Consider the following 23,420-nt stretch of genomic DNA (forward strand, 5'->3'; position numbering starts at 1 on the left):
GACCACATGCAAGACAAGTACTTTAACCCCTATACTATCACTCCAGCCCCTAAAATATGGGTTATTATGGGGCCGGTGAGGTAGCGCTAGAGGTAAGGTGTCTGCCTTGCAAGCGCTAGCCAAGGAAGGACCGCGGTTCGATCCCCCAGCGTCCCATATGGTCCCCCAAGCCAGGGGCACTTTCTGAGCGCTTAGCCAGGAGTAACCCCTGAGCATCAAATGGGTGTGGCCCCAAAAATATGGGTTATTATGACCTTTCCCCCATTTTTTAAATTTATCTTAGTAATTTGTTTTTGTTTTGTTTTGTTTTTGGGTCACACCCGGCAGCGCTCAGGGGTTACTCCTGGCTCTATGCTCAGAAATCGCTCCTGGCAGGCTCGGGGGGCCATATGGGATCCCAGGATTCGAATTGCTGAGCTTCTGCATGCAAGGCAAACGCCTTACCTCCATGCTATCTCTCCGGTCCCTGATTTTGTTTTTTGTTTGTTTCTGGACCACACCCCATGACATTCAGAGGTTACTCCTTGTTCTGCGCTCAGAAATCACTCCTGGCAGGCTCAGGGAACCATATGGGATGCCAGGGACGGAATCTGGGTCAACTGTGTGTCTGCGTGCAAGGCATACATCCTACCTGCTGTGCTGTTGTTCTGGCCCCTATTGTGTGTGTGTGTGTGTGTGTGTGTGCGCTTTAATTTAGCAAACCTTCTGAGGTCTTATGTTTGAGGAGAAAACTTATATATATATATATATATATATATATATATATATATATAAATCTCATAGGGCTGGGGATGTAATGACTTAATGGTAAAATACTTGCTTGTGGGTGATTCTGGGTTTGACTTTAAACAATTAGAATGACAAAACACACATCCTCCGATCCAGGACCAAAGGTGGTTGGTTCAAATCCCGGTGTCCCATATGGTCTCCCGTGCCTGCCAGGAGCTATTTCTGAGCAGACAGCCAGGAGTAACCCCTGAGCACTGCTGGGTGTGGCCCAAAAAACCAAAAAAAAAAAAAACCAAAAAAAAAACAAAACCACACACATCCTTGTATTTGAATGATAATTTATCTCGGTAGTAGTTTGCCTTTAAAACAACACACATCCAGCATACTATTTATCAAAGTTTATGATCTTGTGAAATCTTCCAGGGTTTGCTACTGGCTCAGATTTTTTTAAAAATGTTTTATTAAAACCACTGTGATTTAAAAAAAAAATAAATGAAAAAACACAACTGGCGTATGTCTTAACTCCTGACTCAGTGCTCAGGGCTAACTCCAGGTATGCTTGAAGGACCTTATGGGGTATCAGCAATTGAACTTAGATCAGCAGCATGCAAGCCAAGAGTCTTATTTGCTGATTTTTCCTTTTGGACTAAAGTCTTCATTTTATTCTTTCTAGGAAGCTAGTAAAATATTTTCTGGTATTCTTAATTTTCACTATTGCATCATCTCACCTCTGGTACTCTTTGTAATTCCTACCAATCCCAGATTTTTTTCTTTTTCTTCTTCTTCTTTTTTTTTTTTTTTTTTTTTGGTTTTTTGGGTTCCACCCGGGAGCGCTCAGGGCTTACTCTTGGCTCTACGCTCAGAAACCGCTCCTAGCAGGCTCCGGGGACTATAGGGGATGCCAGGATTCGAACCATCGCCCTTCTGCATGCAAGGCAAACACCCTACCTCCATGCTATCTCTCTGGCCCCCAGATTTTTTTCTTTTGATAGTAGAACAGGTAGGGTGTGGCCTCCAAGCAAAGCAAAACCAAAATTGAGGTTCTATGATTCAAAGTACTATTGATGGTTTCTCAGGCACTTTATTCCCACACTATGCCCCATCACCAGTGCTATCTCTTTTTGTTGTTGGTGGTGGTTTTTTTTTGGTTTTTGGTTTTTGGGCTACACCCGGCATTGCTCAGAGGTTACTCCTGGCTGTCTGCTCAGAAATAGCTCCTGGCAGGCACGGGGGACCATATGGGACACCGGGATTCGAACCAACCATCTTTGGTCCTGGATCGGCTGCTTGCAAGGCAAACGCCGCTGTGCTATCTCTCCGGGCCCACCAGTGCTATGTCTTTACCCCAAAGACCCCAATCCTTCCATCTTTTTAATCACCCTCTCCTTCCCAGCTAAAACTCACTTGTGTGGTCAGTTCTCCCATTATGTTGTCTTTGGAATTTTCTAATAGTTTAACTTTAAGTTCCACATATGAGAGATCATTCTCCCTGTTGTTCTGACTTCACTCAGCTTGATATCCTCTAGTTCTAGCCCAGGGGTGGCGAACACGCGGCTCCCGAGCGGCATGCGGCTCCCGGCCAAAATGAATGCGGCTCTTTGCCTCTTATCATGATTTTGTATATTGTGGCTCTTTGCCAAGTTTGGATTTTGTTCTGCTGCTTCTGAGGAGGGACCTCTGAGGAGAGATCTCCGAGCGAGCGCGTAGTCCCATCTCCCATTCCTCGGAAACTACTGCATGGGCCAGCAAGTGGGGGAACTGTGTGTCACATGTTGGGTCACATCTTGCTGTTAGTTCTGAGTGTGGAGGATGCAGAACACCCTCACCATCACTGAAGGATTTTGACCCTCACTCAAAATGGCAAAATGCAATATGTGTTTAATATATTATTGTTAAAATTAGATGCTTTAGTGTGAGTGTTTGTTTTGGCAGGTCACTGTGTGGTGTGGCTCTCTGACTCTCACAGTTTAAAATTTTGGCTCTTTGTGTCGAACTTGTTCGCCACCCCTGTTCTAGCTATTTGCTGCAGATTGCATGGTTTTGTTCTTTTTTAGAGCTGCATAGTATTCCATTATGTATTCATCACAAATTAATTCTCATGTTTTTTTTGTTTTTAGGTCACACCCAGCAATACTCACGTGTTATTCCTGGCTCTGCACTCAGGAATAATTTCTGGTGTGCATGTGGGGCCATATGTGATGTCAGGGATGGAACCTGGTTTGGCTGCATGCAAGATAAGCACCCTACCTGCTATACTGTTGCTAATATATATATATTTTATGTAATATATATTTATATAATATATATATACTGTTTTTATAAATATATATATTGTTCCAAATCTTATTTCATTGGAAAGTCATCTCGATTCCTTTTCTTTTTTGTTTTGGGACACATTGGGCAGCTTAAGGGCTACTCCTGACTCAGTGCCAGGGGTTTTGAACCCAGGCCTCCTTGTGCCAAGCATATACTCATTCTATTGAATCATCTTTCGGTCTCTCCATTATTTTATTTAAAAAAAAAATTGAGGGAGCTGGGGCTGGAGTGGTAGCACAGCAGTAAGACATTTGCCTTGCATGTGGCCAACCCAGGACATTCCCAGGTTTGATTTCTGGTATCTCATATGGTCCAGCCTGCCAGGAGCAATTTCTTTTTTTTTTTTTTTGGTTTTTGGGCCACACCCTGTGACGCTCAGGGGTTACTCCTGGCTATGCGCTCAGAAGTTGCTCCTGGCTTCTTGGGGGACCATATGGGACGCCGGGGGATTGAACCGCGGTCCGTCCTAGGCTAGCTGGGACGCCGGGGATCGAACCGCGGTCCATCCTAGGCTAGCAGGCAAGGCAGGCACCTTACCTCCAGCGCCACCGCCCGGCCCCAGGAGCAATTTCTGAGCACAGAGCCATGAATAACCCAAGTGTCGCCGGGTGTGCTCCAAAAGCAAAACAAAAAAAATTTTGAGAGGGTTGTTTTTAAGCCAGACCAGTGATGTTCAGGCTTTACTCCTGGCTCTGGAGGGGCTGAGGTGACCATATGGGTTGTTAAGTATCAAACCTGGGTGAGCTGCATGTGAGGCAAGTGCCTTACCTGCTGTACTGTTACTCCTGCCCCAATCCTCCTGCCCCCACAAATTATATATATATATATATATATATATATTTTTTTTTTTTTGGTTTTTGGGCCACACCCGGTAACGCTCAGGGGTTACTCCTGGCTATGCGCTCAGAAGTTGCTCCTGGCTTGGGGGACCATATGGGACACCGGGGGATCGAACCGCGGTCCGTCCAAGGCTAGCGCAGGCAAGGCAGGCACCTTACCTTTAACGCCACCGCCCGGCCCCAAATTATATTTTTTTAGCCATTTCTCTCTCCTCTCCAGTTCAATTTTGTTTCTCTTTTTCTTGGGAATCTAATGAAATACTTTACTTTCAGGCCAACTCTGGAGTCTGAGATGCACCCTTCATACATGTGTAAGTGGACATGTATTGTGATCATATGGGCTGCCAGGGATGATGAACTCAGATCACCTGTGTACAAGGCAAACACCCTATCCACTGTACTGTTGCTCTGGGGCACCCTTCTCAGCTCCAGGTTTTATTTATTTATTTAAAAATCCTAGCTTGGAGCCACACCCATCAGTGCTCAGGGGCTATTCCCCTATTCTTTGCTCTATTGCTCAGGAGTAGTGCTGGGGGCCTATCTGTGGTAAAATGAATTTAAAATGGTCTCAACAGGATGCTTTCTTTCATATGCTTTTAGACTTCAGACTTGAATTCTCCACTTAGATTCAGTTCTTCATTCACTGTAGGACCTCAGCTCATCCATCTGGAATCAGTCTCCTGCCACAGAGGTATCGCTTTAGTGCATATCTGTTGGCAGCAAATTTTCTTGAAAATAGTCTGTTTCAGCTTTGGGCTTGATGCATAACCCTAGTCAGGTGATGAGTGATTCCACACATGAAAGGTCTCACTTAATTTTCTTCATTTTCTCAGTGCTGTGATGACAGCTAAGACTGTAGCATTGCCTAGAAGATTGTCTTTTCTTCTCTCCTCCCCTTCTGTACCCCTCCAGGCCCCCCACTTCACTCCAGTCCCTGCCCTTCCCCTGTCTTTCCTTTTCGTTTTTTTTTTGGGGGGGGGGCACATCCATTTGACGCTCAGGGGTTACTCCTTGCTATGTGCTCAGAAATTGCTCCTGGCTTGGGGGGACCATATGGGACGCAGGGGATTTGAACTGCAGTCTGTCCTAGGCTAGTGCTTGCAAAGCAGATGCTTTACCTCTAGCATCACTGTTCTGGCCCCGTTTTACCCCTTTTCTTTCCTTTCCTTTTTATGCTACCAATAAGGACAGAACCCATATGTGCAAAGCATGTATTCTTCCACTGAACCATGAGGCTATGCTGTTTCTTTTTCAGCTGTGGTCTCTTTTGCTTCCGGACCCTGTTAGTCTTGCCAGATGTGCCATGCTCTGTCTTGCCAGATGTGCCATGCACACAACTGTGCTGGGGACCTTCTTTTCTGCTCTTTCCCCACCTCCATGGCAGCTAGGGAGGCTGCTTGCATGCTGTAGCACAAGGGAGTCAGCCTTTTCTCTAGAATTTCTTGCCTTTTTCAGATTTTGTCTTGTGCTATAGTTCTTTTGTTTTGTTTTGTTTTGTTTTTCTGTTTTACATTTTGGGCCACACCTGGCAGTACTCAGGTTACTCCTGGCTCTGCACTCAGGAATCAGCCCTGGTGGGCTCAGGGGACCATGTGGGATACCAGGATTTGAACCCGGGATGGCTGTGTACAAGGCCCTACCTCCTGTGCTGTCGCTCAGGTCCTTTGCTGTAGTTTTCGTTTTTTTTTTTTTTTTTTTTCCCTTGGGGGTGGGTGGGTGGGTGAGTTAAACCTGGCAGAACTGAGGGAACTACTTGCAGTGTCAGGGGTCAAAACTAGGTCAACTGTATTTAACTGTAGTTCTGTTTTAGTTTTTGGTTTTTGGTTCATACCTGGTGGTATTCAGGATTACTCCTGGTTCTGTGTTTAGGCATCACTTCTGGCAGGACTCAAGGGACCAGATGTGATGCCAGGGATTGACTCAGGTCAGCCATGTGCAAGGCAAGTACCCTGCCTAATGTACTATGCTCCAGCTGTAGCTTTAGTTTTTGATCTTTTCAGCTGATCTATATTCAGTTGATTTTTCTCACTTAAACCTCCATCAAATTCCCAATCCCAGGGCTGGAGTGATAGCGCAGCTGGAGGGAGTTTGCTTTGCGCATGGCTGATCCAGGATGGACCTCGGTTCGATCCCCTGGCGTCCCATATGGTCTCCCAAGCCAAGGAGAGATTTCTGAGTGTAGAGTCTGAAATAATCCCAGGTGTGGCCCAAAAACAAACAAACAAAAGTTCCCAATCTCAGTTCTTTTTTTCCTTTGTCTATCTTCTTGGTTTGTGGGGCTGGGAGGTCCCCCTAAGTGTTGCCAGGAGCAGCCCCAGAGACCTGCTGCGTAGCCCTGAGAAATCCCTGCTACCATGTCCTTAGAGCCTTACATTGACCTACTTATCTGGTTGGGCAAGAATCCCCAGCAGTGCCCTGGGTTTGCTGAGGTGCCTCCAAAATATTTCTGGTGTGTTATCTTAGAAATGTGGTATCTTGGGGCCGGGCGGTGGCGCTGGAAGTAAGGTGCCTGCCTTGCCTGCGCTAACCTAGGACGGACCGCGGTTCGATCCCCCGGCGTCCCATATGGTCCCCCAAGAAGCCAGGAGCAACTTCTGAGCGCATAGCCAGGAGTAACCCCTGAGCCTTACAGGGTGTGGCCCAAAAACCAAAAAAAAAAAAAAAAAAAGAAAGAAATGTGGTATCTTGGGGCCGGGAAGGTGGCGCTAGAGGTAAGGTGTCTGCCTTGCAAGCGCTAGCGTAGGACGGACCACGGTTCAATCCCCCGGCGTCCCATATGGTCCCCCAAGCCAGGAGCAACTTCTGAGCGCATAGCCAGGAGTAACCCCTGAGCGTCACGGGTGTGGCCCAAAAACCAAAAGAAAAAAAAAAGAAATGTGGTATCTTTCCTGCATACCTTTCCAGGTTTTTTTTTCCCCTTGGATTGTGGACACTGTCGTATTAGACTGTTTAAAGTTCCTGCAGAGGGTCTGCCACCACCCCCAGAACATACTCTTGTACCAGGGGTGCCCAGCTCCCTGAAGGATCATTGTGCCAGACCTCCTGTTCATTTCTACTGCAGAAAGCCTCCTGCCACTCCTCTCCTGTGCCTGCTGCTTCCTTTTGTCTGGCTGGGTGGTGCTGTTCCCCAGGCCACCAGTGCCCTCCTGCCCATCAGCACCCCTGTGTGCCACTCACGGCAGTGGGTACTTCTTCCATAGCAGCTTGGCTGGCAGCGTCTGGTACACCGTCTTCTGCTTCCCCTCCACGCTAGTGCTGCTGGCGCTGCTCTGCATGATCTTGGCGCATTCCATCTGCTCATCCCACGAGCCGGACAGCACATAGTGGGCCTTGCCAAGACTGTCACTCACCACACCTGTGACCTGCAGGCACAGGCAGGACCAGCATGGGTGTCTGCCCCATTGCAGGCCTGCTGAGGCTCCACCTGCTTCTGCTTACCTTCCGGGCAACATCTTTGGAGAAGTAGCTGTAGGGCAGGAACTTGAGCTGGCATCGGTCATTGGTCTTATGGTTCACAATCTCGATGTCTCCTGACTACTGGGATGGACAGAAGTGTCAGCTGCTGATCCTCAGGATTTGGGATTTGAACCCCTGCCCCCCACAGACACCCCGTGACCTGGTCAATCCAGAGCTTGCCCACGATGATGTTATGCACAGTTGAGGTGCTTTTCCTCCACACATAGTGATTCCCACTGGCCTTGAATTCTAAATGGATGGCACCTGGGGATGGGGGAATGAAGTCCAGAGTCAGGCAGGGTTCTCTCCCCTCCATGGATCCTCACCAGTTTCCCTCAGTGCCAGGAAGGTGGTGAAGGAGAGCATCAAGACCAACGTCCCTTCCAGAAGCCCCCCTCCAGTGCCCAAGTACCCGCATTCTGCCTTCGGAACATAGGCTCTCACTCACCCAGTGGCATAATGGAGAGGTATTTGCCCCGGAACTTGCTGGAGATGGTAATCTCCTGCCAGAGGGACCAGCCGTGCTTTGAGAACACATAGTGTGCAGCTGAGGGCGGGTGGTGGCTCACCTGTGAATGCAGAGCCTGAGTGTCTGCTGGGCACAGGCCCAGGCAGCCCTAAGAAAGGGTCATACAGAGCCCCAAGAGGAAAAGCAGGAGTGGTTGGTTGTAAGAGGGATAACACTTCTGTGTCAGGCTCTTGGGCCAGGAAATGGGATGACTGCGTGCTGAGGGTTGATAGGGTAAGGGCGTCTTTCCCGGGGAGGCATGGATGCCACCAACCTGGGATCTCCCACATGGAAGTCCATGTGTCCTGCCAGTATCCCACCTAGGCTGGTGGCATCATAGCTCTGCCCACATGGGGCCCCAGTGCCCCAACTCTGCTCCTAGCTCTAGGAATCCCTGTTCACTGTCCACTGTTTCAACCCCAAGACTGCCCCATCAACTTTCCATGGTCTTTTCCTCCAGAGCACAACTATGCCGGGCTCAGGTTTTAGGGCGCAAGCTCCCCTGCAGGCACCTCAGGGCCTTGTTTAGGCTTTTCTCCTGGCCTTGTCCTGAACCACAGCCACAGCCCCTAGCAGAGGGACCAGCTGTGCTTAACAGCTTCTACAGCCATCAAGGGCAGGATCAGAGCTCATGCCATGCCTACCTCATCTCCCCAATTCTCCAGCCCTGAGCACCCCATCTGCTCCCTCTGGCCCAAGACAGCCTGTTCTTCCCAAGTTGGGGTATCAACATCCCCACAGACAACCCTATAGGACATGACTCTAGAACTAGTGCCAGTGCCGCCTCCTTCTCAGATGTCCCCAGACCTGAAGCCTTCCCTGGTGCCCCTTTCCCTTGGGATTCCCAAATTGTTAGCACCTCCTAAGCGTTCCTCCTTTAAAGTATATCCACCACCTGCCCCTTCTTTCTCCAGAGGCGGATGTGGCAGCTCATGCTCTACCTTCTGTTTTCCATATAACAGCATGGGATGGGGCCCCTACCTCTCCTCTTTCATCAGATTGAGACCCCACACTTATGCCCAGCAAGTATTCTCTCCCACAGCATCCCTCATGTCTCTTGCTCTTTCTGGCCCGCACTCAACAGCCGGTTGGGCCTGGGCACCCTCAAAGTCAGAGGCTGCAGGTCATTTTATCTTGCTCTGGCCCCCAGCCCTGGCAGGAAAGTGAGGGGATCTCACCTGCTCACAGAGGGAGCGTAGCCCCATCTCCTCGAGCCGGTCCAGCTCGAAGGTCTCCCCCAGCATGGGGTTGAAGGGCTTGGCGATGCGGTGCACAGTGGTGGAATAGGAAGACACAGAGAAGGCAGCCACCAGGCACATCTGCTCCATGGAGCTGCTGCAGTGCACGGCCTTGTCCAGCAGGTCATGGTACTCCAAGTCCTCCGTCAGCCGCTGGAGCATGGACAGGGGCTCATTAAAGTTGACCTGCAAGGGTAGTGAGTGGTCAGGCCAGGGTCTCTGTGCAGATCTCTCCATACAGAAAAACACACAAACCCAGCGTAAAGCTGGGGACTATCCACAATGAGTTTCCTCTGAAACCAGGTTTCTGACACATGGGCTGGGACCATGATTTGCAAGTTTGGGAGCAAATTTCACATATAGGAGCCTCAGATCAGTTCCCAGCAATACTTAGTCCCTTGAGCACCACCACCAGGAAGACACAGGGTGTAAAAAGACCAGTAAAAAAAATGAATAAACAAAGTCTGCTAATACTCTGGTAGCCAGTGTCTGCCACACCTTCTGCCCCAGCTGTGCCCAGAATTCCTGGACTCCAGCCTTCATCCTAGGAGGGAAACGCCATCCAGGCTTTGGCCCTGTTGGATTGCTCAGTACAGGAAGGAGTGGATGAGTGAGTGACCAGGTGGATTCTCCTCTTAGGCAGATTTTCTGGGCCAGGGGCCTGTGCCCATCCTCAGTGGCTAATAGGGCAGCTCTGGCTCCCTGTGAGGCAGGGTGACTGGCTTGGACCCACTGTCAGCTGGTCTGTGTTCATCCTCCTAGACAGACACCGAGAATCACTACTCTTCCCACTGAACAGAGGTAATCACAGGCCACAGAGAACTGAGCTGGCCTGGGGAGCCCCAATTCTTCCTTGGTGGAGGCCTGGTGGGGAAGGCTGCAGCTTAGCCTGAAACCTGATGAGAGAGCCTGGGGGAGAAGCTTGGGGATCCCTCCCAGCCCACCCACACAGTCCAATCCTGCCACTGCCTGCCTGTGAGGCCCAGACAGCTTGGGCATCCTTCTCCTAGAGCTTGCTCCTTTTCCTAGAGCTTGAAGGGTCTGCTTCAGAGGGGAGGGTGCTTCTGTGATGAACTCCATCTATGACCTTGTTCCATTAGGAAAACAACCCTTGTCTTCCGCTTCACTCTGGCCATTCAATTGCATGCCCCTTGCTCCCAGGAGGACCTGCGGGCCCACTGAGCATCCTACCGGCATAGGGATCTTAGAGAGCTCTCGGCCAATGCAGTTTTTCATGATGCTCCAGAGATTGAGGCTGTAGTTGGGTTTGTCGGGTATGCAGGCGCGTCTTTTGACTTTGGGGGGAACCTTGGGCACAAGTGAGGCACCATCCAGCACCTGCCAGAGAAGCAGCGTGCACCTGTCAGCAGAGACCAGAGTGTTCCCTTGGCCCTCCAGGCCCTGGCAGGACCCCTGGCCCACCAACTACTAGGAACTGAGCCCTCCTGGGCATGAGTCTGGCCTTCAGAGTGGGGAACAGCATGGCCTGGACCCTCCCCAATGAGCCCCTCAGAGACTCCCACACCACTTACATTGTCTGCCGTACTCCAGTCTGTGTCTGTATCTGTCTCACCCTCAGCTTTCCTGCAGGAAATAAGGAGACTGGTTAGTATTGAGGCTCAACTGGAGCTGCCCACCTTCCACTCCCCTCAGGCCTACTTGAAGGCTGTGGCTTATGGAGTGAGCTTGAGTTTATTTTAGTCCAGATAGACAAGGGACCTAATGCCCCTGACTTAAAGGGGCCCCATGTTATTGCTCAACTATGTCCTTTCTTGGGGTCCTTCAGACAACCCCTTTCTGAACACTGGCAGACCTGGAACCTAGATGTGAACAGGGTCTGTGCACTAGACACCATTTGTCACATAGAACCCAGAGTGCTCAGGGATGACTATTCTGCCTTGCTGCCCTGGGGTTCTGGTATCTGGGGTACTTGTGGTATTGATACTGGACATCAGGGGGCACAATGGTGAGGGACCAGAGCTAAATGGCCCTCAAGGAGGGAAGACCTGGGCCAGCTAGTTTGGGGACACTTGACAGTCAGGACCTCAGGGGGAGAGTCAGATACTGCAAGTTAAGAACCTGGGGCTAAAGGACCCAGGGAGATTGCAGCACCCAGGACTGGCTCTCCGGGCTGTGAAGAACTGGTTCTTTCTGGTGTTGAGAACCGAGTGTGAATGAACCTGCTACTGGTCAGACTGAGAGACACAAGGGCTGCACTTCCACACAGGCCAGAGCACAGCTTGTGGAGCAGGAAGGAAGCTCTGTCAGGCCCTGGGACTCAGGGTTGGTCAGTGGGATATGCCACTGAGTGAAAAGGCCTGACATGCAGCCAACCCTGCATTTTATTCCTGGCATCCCATAGGGGCCCTGAGGCTGCCAGGGGTATTGAATACTGAACGTAAGGCCAGGAATAACCACTGAGTACTGTTGGGTATGATCCAATAGCTCCCCCTATAATTAAATTTTGTTTTTAAATAAAAAAAGAAAAGGGGCTGGAGAGATAGCACAGCGGTAAGGCATTTGCCTTGCATGCGGAAGGACAGTGGTTTGAATCCCAGCATCCCATATGGTCCCCCGAGCCTGCCAGGGGCAATTTCTGAGCATAGAGCCAGGAGTAGCCCCTGAGCACTGCTGGGTGTGACCCAAACCTCCCCCCCAAAAAAGAAAGAAAAAGCAGAATGAAATTTAGAATAATTGCTCTGTGCTAATTCTAAACATATTGGGAGATGGAGAATGATTTTGAGTGGGGACTATAATGTTGGAGTGGTAATTCTGTCCATAAATGTGACTGAAGCTCTTCCATCCTTCAGTCTCCTAGACTGGGCATTTGAGGGCAGTAGAGTGTGGTGGCCTCACCAGACATGTGTGAGGATGCTGAGAGCTTGCTACCAATCCCTGAAGAGCATACCTGGGGACACTTCATGGTTGAACATGGAGGTGAGTGGCATTGACTGAGATCTGTTAAGTCGCTATCCCCATGGCACAGCACCTTCCCTGGCCACTGAAAACTCTCCAGACCCCTGGGGAACACAGTAGCCCCTCTTTGCCCTGCCACTGCCAAGGAGGCTTAAACTGGATTCTACTGGTTCTGCAAATCCCAGAGCAGTGCCCATGTCTGGGCCTACGCTTCTGGCATTTCTTTATTTCTTTCTTTTTTTCTTTTTTTTGGTTTTTGGGTCACACCTGGCAGTGCTCTATGCTCAGAAATCGCTCCTGGCAGTCTCGGGAGACCATAAAGCAGGGGTCTCAAACTCACGGCTCGAGGGCCATTTGCGGCCCTCTGTACAACATTTTGTGGCCCTGCCCTAGAGGAATCTTTTTTTTGTTTTGTTTTAGTTGTTTGGGTCACACCCCCCAATGTTCAAGGCTTACTACTGACTGTGCACTCAAGGATCACCCCGACTTTGCCTCCTGCAACCCCCAGGTAAATTGAGTTTGAGACCCCTGCCATAAAGGATGCCGGGATTCGAACCACCATCCTTCTGCATGCAAGGTAAGGCAAGCACCCTACCTCCATGCTAACTCTCCAGCCTAACATTTCTGGCATTTCTTTTTTTTTTGTTTGTTTGTTTTTTTGTTTTTTTGGGCCACACCCGGCGGTGCTCAGGGGTTACTCCTGGCTGGCTGCTCAGAAATAGCTCCTGGCAGGCACGGGGGACCATATGGGACACGGGGATTCGAACCAACCACCTTTGGTCCTAGATCGGCTGCTTGCAAGGCAAACGCCGCTGTGCTATCTCTCCGGGCCCCATTTCTGGCATTTCTAAGCTTGGAAATGTCCTGGTTGCTTTATGGTAGATATAGAAACTCCCTCTGGAGTAAACTCTTTGGAGAAATGAAACAAATTTTGGAAATAGAACATGCGAGACTTTCCTCATCTGTCTCTTCTGGAACATGGACGTGGTATCGGAAAGGGTACTCAGAGGCAGTGATGAGTAGCTGCAACCTTCTGGACCCCAGCCCTCAGCTCCTCGTTCCCCCAGCACCAGATCAAATACCTTGTTCTCCCTTAGTTAAAATGGGAATTCTAGGGGGCCAGAGAGATAGCACATTAGTAGGGCTTTTGCCTTGCACATGGCCAACCTGAGATGGACCCAGATTTGATTCCCGGCATCCCATATGGTCCCCCGAGCCAGCCAGGAGCAATTTCTGAGCGTAGAGCCAGGAGTAATCCCTGAGCGCTGCTGGGTGTGGTCCAAAGCCAAAATAAATAAATAAATAAATAAAATAAATAAATAAAATGGGAATTCTGTACAAACTTTTTTGTTTTGTTTGTTTAGGGACCACACTCAGCAGAGTTAAGGGCTTACTTCTGGCTCAGGAATCACTCACTCTTGATGGGGCTCAGGGACCATAAGGAATGCTGGATATCAAACCTGGGTTAGGCACATGCAAGGCAAGAGCTTTGCCTGCTGTACTGTTGCTCTTCTGGGGGGCATGTTTTATTTGAGGAAGAGCAGAACCAATCCATTGCAAAAGCTAACACTGAAGAAAAACTTTAAAGGAAGCCCCCAGAACAAAAAGAGCTAAGGGTTGTAGGGAGGAGGTGGAGGCTGACAGAGAGGTGGGGGCCCACCTGTCCTCCTTGGCCTCAGTGATCACGGTGATGAAAGATGTGGCCTCTTCCATGGCATCAAAGTACTCGGTATCTTCATCTTCCTCACTGTCCTCTCCTTTGGGAGTTAAGAGACTTCCTGGAGACACATTCAGAGCTGCTGCCTCAGTTTACAACCTCAAACCAGGCTCATCTCTTTTGCCTGAGCAAGTCTAGAGACCAGAGGGCTTCTCCTCACCTCTGGCCCTGAGCCCCCCACCCCATCCTTGGCTCCACTCCCCCTCAGCCTGAAAATGGCTGTCCCACTCTGGAATGTGCTTTTCTCTCACTGCTCCGGCTCAGGGCTTTCTTCTAGAAACCTTCCCAGGTCTCCCCACCTGCCTGTGGCCCAGCTTCCCTTTCTAACAAGCCCTCTTCTCTGACCTCAAATCTGAGGAGACTGGCTGGCTGTCAGTGGACAGCGGCATGTGATGCCTACGAAGCCAGTAAGAAGACACCAAGGATCCCAAGTGGGGACAGGTTAAGGGGAGCTTATTGGGGGGGGGGGTGCTGTATCAGGACAGCAGTGATGGAGAGAGGGGCTGAAGCTGGAGCACCTGTGGAGTAGACAGAGGCTGGCAGCCCTGGGCAGGGACTGCGGGGCCATGTTTGCCCTCTCACCCTGACTGAAGCTCTTGTTGGGGTTGGCGGCTAGGCCCGGGCCATTGCGGAAGGCGCGTTCCAGGCTGTTGTGCTGCTTGGCCAGTTGCTCGATGGTCTCCTCCAGGTGGATGCGCTGCTCCTGCTCATACTGCAGTGCACGCTGCCATTTCCGGCTGTGAGTCTCTGCCAGTTCCAGGAAGTCCCTGCAGGCCTGGGAGGAAGTGGGTGTGAGGCCTGGGCTTGGGTCAGGTACCGGACACCCTGCTCTCTCCACACCCTGGCTCTGGGCAGTGGGCAAGATCTGGGGCACCAGCTCCCCTGTGCTCCCCCCTTTTCTAGGCTCAGCCTTGCAAGCCCTAATTTGGGGGTGGTTTGCAAATTCTCCAACTCAGTATTCAGAGGCCACTCGCAGTGACACTTGTTCAGTATTGAAGGCCTGGAAGTCACCAGGGTCACAGCCAGCAGTGCTTGGAGCCATGCAGTGCCTGGGATGGAAATTGGGGCCTTATGCATGTAGGGCACAGGCTCCAGCCCTTTGAATGGCCCCTGGCTCTAATGGTCCCCCAGCCTCTGTGAAGAGCTTGGCATCTACTATTTCAGAGCCCAGTTTGGTGGGCCACTGTCCTGTGGTGGTCTGTGGCACCAGCCGCATGGGGGGAGGGTGTGTGGATTCACATCAAGGCTGGGCCTGAGCCCTCAACAGCCACATCCTCCCTATATGCCAGGACTCAGGTTTGTCACCTGTCCCTCCTCGGACCCAGGGCTATGTTCAGAATGGTGGGGCCTTTCTGCTCACTCCAATCACCTTAAGGTTTCAATTTTCACCTCTGGCTTCCTAGATACCCAGACTGTTCTGTGACCGGCCCATAGGTGGTGCTCCAGACTACGAGGAAGTGGGGTGGGCAGTCCTGTCCCCACTCATCACAGAGGAAGACAGCTTCCCAGGAGCCCCTGAGATCCTTCAACAAAGGAGACTCTTTGGTGCCCTCTTTTGGTGCCGCTCCTGGATGCACCTGCAGCTCCATGAGGGTCTGAGGTGGTTCCGGAGTATTGGAAGAAGTGGTGGGCACCTAGTGAGTGGCACTAACTGCTGTCTCATCTCAGAGGGTCTGCTGCACCTGTCCTTCCCGCCCCCAACTGTAGGCTTCTCAGAACCCCCAAATCCACAAGTGCTCCAGAGCCTGTGCTGACTGCTGAGTGAGTGCTAGGCCAGGCATCCAGGGGAGCGAAGCCATCAGGGCCTCTCACTCTCCCAGGATTCCTGCCTGGGTCCAGGGACTCCCTCACACTTAAGAAGAGACGTGTCCTGGTGGCCAGCTTGGCTTGCACTCAGCAGCTGGATGCATAATCCCCTGAACCTCAGAAGAAGGCCCTTCAGATGACTGTGGGGTGCTGTCAGCCCCACCAAAGAGGAACACAAGCCTGCCTGCTGGGGACTTCCTGACAGCCTGGTGGCTGCACCCTGATTCTGACTCTGATCCTGATGTTGACAGCAAGCAAGGGTAGAGCACAGTGCCAGCAGCACTGCTTCTCCTGCCTGGGGCTCAGAGATGGGGTTGCAGTGTCTGGGTCTTGACAGTGCCTGCTTCAGTGGATGTTTGCAAACCCCATCTCCTACACCACTGCCGTGTTCCCAGGCAGGGGTGCAAGGAAGGTGCTAGAACAGCCTGGCAGATGGGCAGCTTCAGAACTCGAGACCATACTCTGGGGCAGGTCCTGGGTTGACATGCTGTCCTGAGCTCAGGCTTTGTGACTCCAGGAGCTGGAGCCTCTCTGTTCTCTGCTCTTGGGTTGTTGGAGGTGCCCCACAATGTTGGTCCCCATATTACTGTGGATTCCTGCCTCCCACTGGCCTGTGTCCCAAAAGCAGGGGGGAAGTCAGAAGCTCATGTGGATGCACACTGGGCAGGACTTCTGATCCTCACCCCAGTAGCAAACTGGAAGGCAGAGGGAGTAGGTTCAGACAATGACACTAGCTCGGACTGGCTCCTGGTGGCCAGGTGGGAAGAAGCAGGCTCAAGCCTCCAAGACCAAGAATGGGGCCCCTGGTAGTATGCCAGGAGTGCTGGGGGCAACAGGGCCCATCTGGGGCAGGCCCAGCCATGTGGTGCCTCTGCAGGCGGGCAGCTCTGGGCTGGTCAGTCACCTGCTCCCTGCAATGGGCAGCTGTGCCCCCATCTAGCTTAGCCACGGCTCTACCTACACTTGACTCGAGGCCTCACAGAAGCAGCTGCCCATTTCAATCTGAACTTCAAAACAGCCCTTTCCACATTCAAAATAGCTTTTTCTTGTGCCCAGAATCCAGCTCCATCTGGCTTTCCGTGTGCCGGCTGATTTCTGACAGTTCTGGAAGCTATTTTTACTCCTTTCTCCAGCCTTCATTGAGCAATTGTCAGAAGTAGAACAGTGGTTGGCTGGCCAGGACCTGCCCATGGCTTCACAAGGACCAGGAAGGTTGGCTTTTGGGGCATCTTCCTGCTATTCCTTCTAAACAAGACTCAGAAGCTCAACACTGACCAATATCAAACCTCACCTTTTTTTTGGGGGGGGGGTAGGGGGTCCATAGCCAATGTGCTCAAGAATTACTTCTGGCTCTGCACTCAGGAATTACTCCTGGTGGGTGCTCAGAGGACCATATGGAATGCCAGGGATCGAACCCAGGTCGGCCATGTGAAGGCATAAATCCAGTCACTTCAGCTCCATCACCTTCTTTTCTATGACACAACATGCTGAAATCCTGACCATATGCCCTGTGCAATCCCTGCCTGTGTCCTATGTTTTCTTGCCATGAGAACTTGAACCCCTATCCTGCCCAGCCAGTGCCACTGCAGGCAGCAGGCATGTCCCCCTGCACCACTCTCCTCAGAAACCCAGCTCAGGACATCATCTGTCCCATTGGGCCTTGGGGCAGCTAGGCTCCTTTGCTGGCACCTGGAAGATCCATTCTTCCGGGAGGCCTGCTTGTCCCCAGCTCTGCCTGTTTCCAAGAATGGCCTTTTTCTTGGGAGCTGGCTAGTGGGCCCATCAGGGAGGACCTCTGCTAGGTGGCCCAGGATCCTGAACCCTTCTGTTGGTGCTGCTGCCTCTCCAGCCTCTTCTCTCACTGCAGCCAGGAATGGATCACCTGGTCAGCTCTCATCTGTAAGGATCTGGAGAAGCAGCTTGCTCTGGCAGCCCACCGGGGATGCAGCACAGAAATTATGCCAGGACCACCACACAGGGCCATGGCCGAGGGGCAACCATGGTATTGTTGGTGGCACTGAGAAGTTGTCAGGCTGGGTGGGTGGGGTTGGCAGTCTCAGTGGCAGTGGCACAAGCACACACTGAAGCCCAGTCAGATCCTGCCAGTGGGGAGACTGGCACAAAGGGTGGGGCACCTCCAGAATTATTGGGGTTCAGGGTTCCTCTGAAGCCAGAGTGCAGGGCTCCAGGGAAGCTCAGTGGGGAGGGAAAGCAGGCCAGGTGGGCCAGACATAGTCACACAAGTGCCCCAGACCATGCCTATGGTCACATCATCAATGCTGGATCAGTCCAGGAGCAGCAAGTGATGACCCAAAGTGTCATGTAGTCTTCTGTGACTCATATTCAGGGTGGCTCAAGAGTTACACAAAAGGTTACACAAGGGGGTTCTGAGGACACCAACCTCATATGGCCTCTGTGGCACTGGTGCCATCCCAAAGGCCTATTTCTCCCTCCAGAACCCGATGATAAATTTATAGAAAGAAGAGAAACTCCAGTCTTCTCTTTATATAATCCAGTTCTTAAAAATCCAGCGTAAGTAGGAATGGGACCAACCCCTTCAACAAGTGTCAGGCCTCCAGGGGTACTGCAGGCTTGGTCTTGGGCTGTAGAGCAGTTGGAGCAGACGTTGGAGGCTCCAAAGAGAACAGTCAGAGCAAGTGCCCGCTAAGTGGCAGTCTAATTCACAGCTCTGATCACTCATGGAATCGCCTGCGTGGGAATCCAGCCAAACCCGGCTCCATTCATAGGCTCCTGAGCTCCAACACAGCCACCCGCTGCTCCCTCTGCAGCAGCAACCGTCCACTCCTCTCTGCACTAAGTGGGGAAGCTCTGGCTGCAGGGTCAAGAGCTCCTGTCCTCGTGAGTGCCCTTGCCCAAGCAGGGGCAAAGTCAAGATGCTGCAGCACGCTGAGCCCTGCTGGTGTCACCCCTAGTGGTCTACGGCACCCTAGGGCCTGAACGCTGAACTGTCCAGGCTAGTTGGCCAAGAATTGCCAGGCGTGGATCCCAGGCACTTCTTGGGAGTCTCTTAACCACAGAAGATGTTGCAGCAGACCTTCACAGGGGATATCAGCAGGGTCAGCAGGGGTGCAGTGGGGTTCTATTAGGAAAGGAGGTGGGGTTGTCCTCTCCTAAGAGTCATGCAGCTGGCCCTGGGATGAGGAAGGCCTGGGCACCCCTCCTTGGGTCCTATCTCAGTTTCCCACTGAGAGCCTGCTAAGTGGGCAGATACCACGGGAGAAGGAGGCTCACCATCACTGCCAGCAGTGGTCGGGAAGTGAGCTGTCCTGGTGTCAAGGTGTCTGCCACCCCGTCTGCCTGGAGAAAATTGGTGCCAGGCCCTCCAGTGGGACAGACCAAGGGCAGCTGAGGCCACAGGGGCTCCCCAGAGAGGTGCTGCCCCTCACATGGATGGGGGCAAGGCACGGCACCATGCACCCTTCACAGGTGGGAGCAGCCCTGCCTGGGAATAATCCCCATCACTCAGGTATCACCCTCCCTCGGGGGGGGGGAAGGGGTGTAGGGACCCCAACTATGGAAGCAGCAGCTTCTACCACTCATAGCAGGGCCCGGTGGGGTAGAGGGAGTATGCACCTTCTGGCTAAAGGTGGCTTCCCTCCACAGCTGAGTGTCCCCAGTTCCTCAGCAGGACGATGCATCCTCAAAGTCAAAATTTGACCCTGGCCCTTGAGAGGATGAAGGCCTCCTCACTTAGGTACTGCCCTCAGGAGGGTGGTTCTAGGACCTCACCATGGCTGCCTCTGGGTGCCAGGGCCACCCCTACCCTCCAGGGCCCTAGACCTGGACTTGCCTAGCCATATAACAGCTCCTGTGGATAGCTCCTGTCACTAAACTTAGTGTCCAGCTTGTCTTCCTTCATTTTTGGATATTCCTAAATAGCTGTCTATTCCGAGCTTTGAGATCCAAAATGTCCAGAGAACATGTAAGCTAAGGCCTGGGATGGAGTCGAGGAAGGCCCTGACAGCAAAGGCTGTCACTGGTCCTTCCACTTTGGTGTTGGCAGTGGAAAGTGGTTCTGGATATGATGGGGCCCTGGAGGGAGACTGGGTGACAGGCTTAGAGATTCTGTTTCCATCCCCTTCCCTGTAGTAGGACAGAAGTTAAGGTCCGGTGGGGTTGGTGGAGCTGGACACAGGTGTCTGACAGCCATGCAATCCTCTCTCCTGAGATGTCCTGGTCCTAGTCAGGTGAGGAGCAGGGTCCCAGGAGAAAGAGGCCTCTGGGCTAAACAGTTTAGCACAGTCGGTACTAGTCTGTAGTGTCGAGGAGCAGCACTCCAGCCAGGTCCCTCTACCAGGTTTTCACAGCCCAGCACAGAATGCAGAAAGAACTCCAGCACTCAGCCCCCTCCCGTAATTTCTCTCTTGCATTTAACTGTCAGCTATTTTATATCACTTCATTAACACCGACAAGACTCTGATGCCAAGTTCATTATCCAGAAAAGTCAAGGTGCTTCTACAGGCTCAGGTGGGTGAAAGCATCACCCCTAAGGGAATATGAACCCTGGGGAGTGCCACAGTGAGTAATGTGTGTAGCCTGTTGTCACAACAGCATTAATTGCAATGCTGGGAAGAGGGTGGGGAGCAGGAGAGAATTCAGATAATGTCACTTTCAGAGATGATTAACATAGAAACCTGATTGGAATTCCATGCATGAGAAAGCATTATTCATAGTATTGTAAGCCAGGTAGCTAGGTAGGGCCACCAGGGTTCAATCCTTGACATTCCATCTGGTCCTCTGAGCAGCAACAGTAGTAATTCCTGAGTGAAGAGTCAGGAGTAACCCTATGTATCGCTAGGTGTGCCCCCCAAATAGTATTATAAACTACAGAATCTTATATAAATAAATTTTAATTTAAAAATAAAGTTAAGGGGCTGGAGTGTTGACACAAGCAGTAGGGCATTTGCTTTGCTATGTGCTAACTCAGGACAAACCATGGTTCGATCCCCTGGCGTCCCATATGGTTTCCCCAAGCCAGGACCAATTTCTGAGTGCATAGCCAGGAGTAATATCTGAGCATCACCGGTTTTGGGTGTGGCCACAAAACAAAAAATAAAATAAAATAAAAAAATAAAGTTAAGACCTTGTCTTTGGTATTTTGTAAAAATTGAAGAAGGGGGCTAGAGTAAGAGTACAGTGTTTGTCTTTCACATGGCTGATGCAAGTTCGATCCCCAGTATCCCATATGGTCTTCTGAGCCTGCCAGGAATAACCCTTGAGCACATCCAGGTGTGTCCCCCCCAAAAAGAGAACCCCCCAAAACAAGAACTAAAAAAACTGAGAAGTGGAGCATTAGGGGCCAGAGAGATAGCACATCGGCGTTTGCCTTGCAAGCAGCTGATCCAGGACCTAAGGTGGTTGGTTCGAATCCCGGTGTCCCACATGGTCCCCCGTGCCTGCCAGGAGCTATTTCTGAGCAGATAGCCAGAAGTAACCCCTGAGCACTGCTGGGTGTGCCCTCCCCACCCAAAAAAAAAGTGGAGCATTAAATGTGTTTGTCGCTGTGTTAAAAAGTGCCACCAAGGGGCTGGAGAGATAGCATGGAGGTAAGGCGTTTGCCTTTCATGCAGAAGGTCATCAGTTTGAATCCCGGCATCCCATATGGTCCCCTGAGCCTGCCAGGAGTGGTTTCTGAGTGTGGAGCCAGGAGTAACCCCTGAGCGCTGCCAGGTGTGACCAATAAAAAAAAAGTGCCACCAAAACAGAACCCCACAGAAAACATGAAAAACCCGGGGGCCGGAGAGATAGCATGGAGGTAGGCATTTGCCTTGCATGCAGAAGGACGGTGGTTAGAATCCCGGCATCCCCGTATGGTCCCTTGAGTCTGCCAGGAGATATTTCTGAGCATAGAGCCAGGAGTAACCCCTGAGTGCTGCCGGGTGTGACCCCCCCCCAAAAAAAAAACAAATATGAAACAAAATAAAACAAAAAAGAAAACATTAAAAATCCAGAGGTAGGGGCCGGGTAGGTGGCGCTGGAGGTAAGGTGTCTGCCTTGCAAGCGCTAGCCAAGGAAGGACCGCGGTTCGATCCCCCGGCGTCCCATATGGTCCCCCCAAGCCAGGGGCGATTTCTGAGCACATAGCCAGGAGTAACCCCTGAGCTTCAAACAGGTGTGGCCCAAAAACCAAAAAAAAAAAAAAAAAAAAAAAAAAATCCAGAGGTAATTTTATGACAGGGTTGCCCCAAGGGATGGCCACAGAGCTTTAGCTCAGCAGCCTCCTGTTACTTGCAGCCCGAGCATGATGGACAAGGTCTATACACTTGAGTTTTAGCATCTGGAATAAGGGTGCTGATAGGGAGAAACTTCAGTCTGGTTTATTCTTGAGGGTGCCGGCTTGAGGGCTTGCCAAAGCACCTGCACCCAGCAAATTTCCTCATATCTTCCCTCACTGGCTCCTTGCTCCCATGTGCCATCTTGGTCCAGATATGGTCTCCCAGAATGAGGCCATCAGAGCACCTGCATTCCTGGGAGCAGTAGCCAGGCATAGAGAGGTATGTATAGGGTGAGACGCCAGTTAAAAAGCTCTTGGGACCAGAGAGACAGCACTATGGTAGGGTATTTGCTTTGATGCAGCCGACTCCATTTCAGTCCCTGACACCACAGAATCCCTGGAGTCCTGATAACAGTAAGCCCGTAGCACCGCTACGGGTGGCTGTCCCACATAAAATAGTTTTTAGGAAATGAAATGAGCTAGGACCAGAGAGATAGTACAGTGGTAGGGCATTTGCCTTGCATGTAGCTGACTCAGTACAGATGGTGGTTCGAATCCCAGCATCCCATATGGTCCCAAGAGCCTGCCAGGAGCGATTTTTGAGCATAGAGCCAGGAGTAAGCCCTGAGCGCCACTGGGTGTGACCCAAAAACAAAACAAAAAAAAAAATAAAATAAAAAATAAGCTCTCAAATCTCTGGCCCCATGGAGAGCCTCTCCTAGCTTTTACAAACAGGACTCATGGGGCCTCCAGACCTCAGGGAGACAGTATCCCCATTTCACTACATCCGTGTCATATATCCCACAGGGTGCAGTGGCAGCTGCATCCTTGTCCAGGCAGAGATGGCTGCTACCCTGGGCCTGACCTTTGTCTCCCTTGTCCAGGCCACCTACTCACACCCAAACTTGGTTCCCCCCATACTGAAAAAGAATGTTCTTTCCTCCCACTACCCTGGCTGATATTCCAGTGGAAGTGGAGGTAATGGATGCCAGGTAATGGAATTAATGGAATTGGTCCTTTAAATCTCACTTGCAGGAAGGAAGCCAGTCAAGTAGATCATGGAATGGCTGGGATGTGGAGAGAGTAAGCGATTACAGAGGGGCCCCTGCCAGGCCACTTCTTTGAATCCTGGCTGGTCAGCAGGAAGGTTCTTCTTTCAAAAGAAGCCACTGGGAGCCCATGGCTGGGACACAGGATCACAGGATCCAGGGCTCCAGCATGGACTTCTTTTTGGTTTTGTTTGTTTGTTTTTTGGGGGGCACACCCGGTGACATTCAGGAGCTACTCCTGGCTATGTGCTCAGAAATCGATTGCTCCTGGCTTGAGGGACCGGTCAGTAGCATGCAAGGCAAATGCCCTACCACTGTGCTATTGCTCTGGCCCCAGACATGGACTTCTGACCAAAAGCCATACACTGGACAAAGTAGAGTCAAGGGACAGGACCAGGGAGTCATACATGGGCAGAGAGAGAGAGAGAGACAGACAGACAGACAGACAGACAGACAGACAGACAGACAGAGAGATACAGAGAGAGACAGAGACAAAGAGACAGAGACAGAGAGAGAGAGAGAGACAGACAGACAGAGAGATACAGAGAGAGAGAGACAGAGACAAAGAGACAGAGAGAGAGAGAGAGAGAGAGAGAGAGAGAGAGAGAGAG

The 23,420-nt window shown here is 51.3% G+C and overlaps 1 protein-coding gene across 3 annotated transcripts in view; it reads right to left on the reverse strand.

Annotated features, from left to right (window-relative positions):
- The window catches only part of OSBP2 (oxysterol binding protein 2), a 150,740-nt gene that overhangs the window by 4,320 nt on the left and 123,000 nt on the right, over positions 1-23,420 (reverse strand). For all 3 annotated transcript variants that reach the window (XM_049788779.1, XM_049788778.1, XM_049788780.1), the window contains 9 exons: positions 14,302-14,494; positions 13,663-13,780; positions 10,619-10,670; positions 10,278-10,424; positions 9,027-9,272; positions 7,789-7,909; positions 7,501-7,604; positions 7,323-7,418; positions 7,062-7,246 (listed from right to left, as the gene is read on the reverse strand). In XM_049788779.1, the coding sequence (XP_049644736.1) occupies positions 7,062-7,246; positions 7,323-7,418; positions 7,501-7,604; positions 7,789-7,909; positions 9,027-9,272; positions 10,278-10,424; positions 10,619-10,670; positions 13,663-13,780; positions 14,302-14,494 (1,262 nt within the window). The remainder of the gene's footprint in view (positions 1-7,061; positions 7,247-7,322; positions 7,419-7,500; positions 7,605-7,788; positions 7,910-9,026; positions 9,273-10,277; positions 10,425-10,618; positions 10,671-13,662; positions 13,781-14,301; positions 14,495-23,420) is intronic.

This window comes from Suncus etruscus, chromosome 15 (assembly GCF_024139225.1).
Source record: "Suncus etruscus isolate mSunEtr1 chromosome 15, mSunEtr1.pri.cur, whole genome shotgun sequence".
Classification (NCBI taxonomy): Eukaryota; Metazoa; Chordata; class Mammalia; order Eulipotyphla; family Soricidae; genus Suncus; species Suncus etruscus.